This window comes from Argopecten irradians, chromosome 6, assembly GCF_041381155.1.
Source record: "Argopecten irradians isolate NY chromosome 6, Ai_NY, whole genome shotgun sequence".
Lineage (NCBI taxonomy): Eukaryota > Metazoa > Mollusca > Bivalvia > Pectinida > Pectinidae > Argopecten > Argopecten irradians.
In genome coordinates, this window is record NC_091139.1 from 5,553,212 (window position 1) to 5,558,755 (window position 5,544).

General features: G+C 40.1%; 1 protein-coding gene across 1 annotated transcript; it reads right to left on the reverse strand.

Annotated features, from left to right (window-relative positions):
* Positions 1-1,340: 1,340 nt before the first annotated feature.
* Positions 1,341-2,246, reverse strand: LOC138326164 (uncharacterized). Its single transcript, XM_069272292.1, has one exon. The coding sequence runs from the start codon at positions 2,244-2,246 to the stop codon at positions 1,341-1,343; it is 906 nt and encodes a 301-aa protein (XP_069128393.1).
* Positions 2,247-5,544: the final 3,298 nt, after the last annotated feature.

Sequence of the window (5,544 nt, forward strand, 5' to 3'; positions counted from 1 at the left end):
ATAAACTTTATTTATTTTACATCGATTACGAAACAGGTTTATACAACTTCTGTAAATCACTTTCGATGGCCCGCATGTAAGCGCGCGAGGAATCTTAATGTGGGAGGAAACCCACGTTATCGGGCAGGCGACCCTAACCTTTTCACGTCCGTGCCGGGGATCGAACCCCGGCCGGCTAGGTGAAAGGCGAGTTGCTTTACCACTACACCACCCGATCATCCCGGGCAAGATGGCTGGGAATTAGGGAAACAGGATTCTATCCAGTATTAACAATGACAATATCATCATCAGTCAATCGAATTTCATATTATTCTTATCACATTTACTTATCCAGAAAACTAGTATTTCATTTCATGCATTTTACCAGATACTGATGGCATACTGGTATAGTATATATAGCACTATAGTGAGTTATATCAATGTGGACTGCATTTCACCAAACATAATCAACATACTTGTCTGTCATACATCATACAAGCTTCATACATTCTACCATAACAATTAGTCCGAGATACTCTGGCCCTGACATGCTGACAACAGATTTAGATATTATAACTGATAGATGTCTACACCAAATAACATGCCACATTTCTTTTTGATGTGTACTATGAATTTTAGATAAATTACTATAAATTGTTCAAAAATAGAAATTTATTTTCAAAATTGAAAACAATCAAGAGTTGTTATACCACATATTTGGACATAATCATGACTGATTTTTCCTGTTGTACTGCAGTCTTTTAATGATGGTAGTGCTTTTTAAAGCGCTCCATGATGTTTCCTCTCGCCATGAACAAGTTGTCCAAAGCAAACCATCGTTATCTAGTGCAAATGAATGAAGATATCTGCTCCCGGTGTTTGGAGGCCATGACAAAGTGATAGCCTTTAGAAACTCTCCGCTTCCACTTAGTATATGGAAATATGTATCACAATAAATGATCAAGTTCCCTGTATTATCATACTGTATACCGCACATATATGGGCATGGATTAATTTTCAGGTCCTTCCTTTGACCTTCAGGAATATTTCCATTGTTCTGGAATATTTTTTCTAGATTTGTGTTCATTACTATTACAGACCTCGGCCAACTGATAGCTGCAACATTTCGTGTAACACAACACTCCGCTATTTTTCTTGGACTCGGCACTAAGGGATCTCCGCACTGCCTGGGTTGTGTGCTGATCAGAGCCCTGCCATCTTTAGTGTATTTGGTGATTTTACTTTTCTCTCCCACTAATACCTGGTCATCCATGGTAACACAGATACAGCTTACGCTGGTTCCTCCAATGGATGGCCGTGTTCTGAGCAGCGATTCTGGACTTTTCATGCTGACGTCCAGCTCATAGACAGCGTCCTCTGTACAGACCCCACAAATTTTGTGTTTTTGGAGAAACACATGCGTCTTCTATAGGTAATTCCCAAGGAATAGTTTGTTGTACGACACCATTTACATCCAAAAGTTCAATATTCGTTCTATAGCACACCCAAACCTCACTTGCAGAAGTTGTTGCAATTGCCTGGATATATATATCTCCCTTGATTTCAAAACTTGACTGCTCTATAGCTTTAGGTAGAAGTTTGTACTGTAACGGTGGTCGATGTGCAGACGTTGTTAATGTACCGAAATACCGGTCCATGAAGCTGTGTGGGTTTGTGTTAGGACTGAAGCTCGCTGTACCTAGAATTGGAATCAGGGGTACTTTCGCTTTCGCCCGAACCTCTTCCAGTGTGTCGTGAACTTGGAGATCAGATCCATCCCTGAGGACTGCCGCACATTTGGCCTGAAAATCGTCATCGAAGTACTCTAACCTACTCTGAAGTTCCCGTCTAAAATTCGTCAGAGCCTTGATGTTTCCTTCCTCCATTTCCTTACAGACCGATAATACCTGTTCTGTTTTCGTGTCAATTGCCTGCTTCAGTTTTATGCTCTGTGCTTTTACGTCGCGGCAGAGACTGTCAAAATTGCTTAAATTCTTCTTCATTTCAATCTCCGTAAAATCAACATCTTGTTTGATTTGAGCTCTGTTGTTTTTGTCGAGATGATTCTGAAGTTCCGTCTTCTTTGCCGGGATTACTTCACTTAAGTCACATACGGTGTGGCTTTTGTGAATGCTGGTTATACACTTGACACACATAACGTCATCACACGTTTCACAATACAGAATCAGTAACTGTCCCCTGTGATGGGCACATGTTCTTTGTCCCTTTTCCCTTACTACGATTTGACCAATTTGGATTGACGCCATTTTGTGTTCGCCTGGTTTCAATCGTAACACCTCGCCCACACTGCCTTCTAAGCATGGGAACTCCTCGGATGTACTTGAGGACGACCTAGTTTGATACCCGTACGATTTCTTATCAGTAGTAGACGGGGCCTAGTCTTTGTTACCTGTTGTTATAACACGTGTAGTACAGCCTACTATAGAATCTCAATGTGAATAAAGAGTACTTACTGTTCTGTCTATTAAAGATGCTCCATCGCCAGGAGAGCATAAACGATGCTAATAACAGATGTTTAATTGTGTATATATGTGTCTTATTAACACAAAAGTACATATAAGATAATTTATTTTGCTTTTGGTGCATGCGCAGTCATTACATCATTCCATCAGAGATTTAAATATTTAAATCTCTGATTCCATATAGGACATAATATCATGGATTTTTTTATGGGATGCAATTAATTGTTTTTAGGTCATCTGACCCGAAGGGTCAGGATGACCTATAGTCATCATGTTTCGTCCGTCGTCGTGCGCCGTCCGCCGTGCGCCGTGCGCCGTGCGCCGTCCGCCGTGCGCCGTGCGCCGTCCGCCGTGCGTTAACTTTTCACATTTTGAACTTCTTCTCAAGTTTGACCAGTGGGATTGAGCTGAAACTTACCTGAAATGATCCTGAGATGGTCCCGACAAAGTGTTGTTATTTTTCGGGTCGATCCGAAATCCAAGATGGCCGCCACAGCCGCCATCTTGAAAACACATTTTGAACTTCTTCTCAAGTTCTACCGGTGCGATTTGGCTGAAACTTGCATGAAATGATCCTGACATGATCCCGACAAAGTGTTGTTATTTTTCGGGTCGATCCGAAATCCAAGATGGCCGCCACAGGCGCCATCTTGAAAACACATTTTGAACTTCTTCTCAAGTTCTACCGGTGCGATTTGGCTGAAACTTGCATGAAATGATCCTGACATGGTCCCGACAAAGTGTTGTTATTTTTCGGGTCGATCCGAAATCCAAGATGGCCGCCACAGCCGCCATCTTGAAAACACATTTTAAACTTCTTCTCAAGTTCTACCGGTGCGATTTGGCTGAAACTTGCATGAAATGATCCTGACATGGTCCCGACAAAGTGTTGTTATTTTTCGGGTCGATCCGAAATCCAAGATGGCCGCCACAGGCGCCATCTTGAAAACACATTTTGAACTTCTTCTCAAGTTCTACCGGTGCGATTTGGCTGAAACTTGCATGAAATGATCCTGACATGGTCCCGACAAAGTGTTGTTATTATTCGGGTCGATCCGAAATCCAAGATGGCCGCCACAGGCGCCATCTTGAAAACACATTTTGAACTTCTTCTCAAGTTCTACTGGTGCGATTTGGCTGAAACTTGCATGAAATGATCCTGACATGGTCCCGACAAAGTGTTGTTATATTTCGGGTCGATCCGAAATCCAAGATGGCCGCCACAGCCGCCATCTTGAAAACACATTTTGAACTTCTTCTCAAGTTCTACCGGTGCGATTTGGCTGAAACTTGCATGAAATGATCCTGACATGGTCCCGACAAAGTGTTGTTATTTTTCGGGTCGATCCGAAATCCAAGATGGCCGCCACAGCCGCCATCTTGAAAACACATTTTGAAATTATTCTCAAGTTCAACTCGTGCGATTTGGCTGAAACTTGCATGAAATGATCCTGACATGGTCCCGACAAAGTGTTGTTATTTTTCGGGTCAATCCGAAATCCAAGATGACCGGCACATCTGCCATGTTGAAAACACATTTTGAACTTCTTCTCAAGTTTTACTGGTTCGATTTGGCTGAAACTTGCATGAAATGATCCTGACATGGTCCCGACAAAGTGTTGTTATTTTTCGGGTCGATCCGAAATCCAAGATGGCCGCCACAGCCGCCATCTTGAAAACACATTTTGAACTTCTTCTCAAGTTCTGCCTATGTGATTTGGCTGAAACTTGCCTGAGATGATCCTGACATGGATCGACAAAGTATTGTTACATCTCTGGTTGATCCCAAATTGAAGAAGGCTACTATGACACTATATCTAATTAATTTCCTACATGTTAAGGCCCTTGGGCCTCTTGTTTGAAATAAAATTTGTTGAAGGAAATGGAAAATGATCCTGACATGGTCCTGACAAAGTGACACCATATGAAATTAATTTTACTATTGCCAAGGTAGTCAGATGACCGTTAAGGCCCTTTGGGCCTCTTGTTAATATTTTTTATCTTAAAGTAAAATAAGAAGCTCACTCTTTTCAATGGTGGTATTGGTGTAATATGAGTAACTTTTGTAAATGTAGAAAAACACAGATTCGTCTGCTCCTGTTTTTGATAGCGAAAAAAATATCATTCGTCAGCGGTGGAGCATCTTTAATTTAATCTATAAAAACATTTTTACTATATCAAGTCAAGGATTTATAAGATAATATCTACGTCCTTGATCAGGTAGAGGTATTCATTCACAAATCAAACACTCGTCATTCTATTCCAAATGTTTGATACGTATATGTAGCTCAAAGCTAGGTGTGCTTTTTACCCTTTTGCTGACCTCCAAGCATTTAGAATATTATCACGATTTATTATTGTACAACTTCTGCCCAAATTTGAATTTCAATAACAGACTGAAAGTTATGAACGAAATTCGTTTGCCATGAAAAATGTATATCATATTATTGAAACATTAAATGCATGCAAGGGATTAATTCTAACTGTGGATATTTATATTAAGCTGAATTTGTGTATCAAAGTATGAAAGAATTTGACTGAAAGGTTGATATTTTGCTTATTCTAAATTTTCTTTAGGTATAACACCCGGCGTGGTGCCTTTTGTAATGTTAATAATGTTTTTTCAGGCTTCGTTTACGTAGATCAGGTTCCCCATTGCATGTTTTCATGCACCAAAATACAGGTGTTAATGTGACTTCAACTTTGTCTTAAACAAGTGGTGAATATGTTTCCGTTGCTGATAGCAGGACCTTTTGAAACGTTACGCAATGGTTATTTAAATTTTTGGTTGCATGTTGGCTGACATTTTTCATTGGTTTGTTTAATAATCGCCAGGTTTCTGTCATGTGTTTGAATGTTTATTAATAATAATTTCTCATCCATTTCTACATAAAGTTTTTCAGTTCCAAATGTTTCATGTCGTTGGGAAACTGTGTCGTTTGCCTTTGTGACATGAATATGACGTGGAGCTTTAAGTGAATTTTGTCCGATGACAACAACACTCTATCCTTGACATTATTTCTTCTTTCATGCCTATAACATCATTTATAATATCTATGCCATCTACTTATTCTTCGTAACT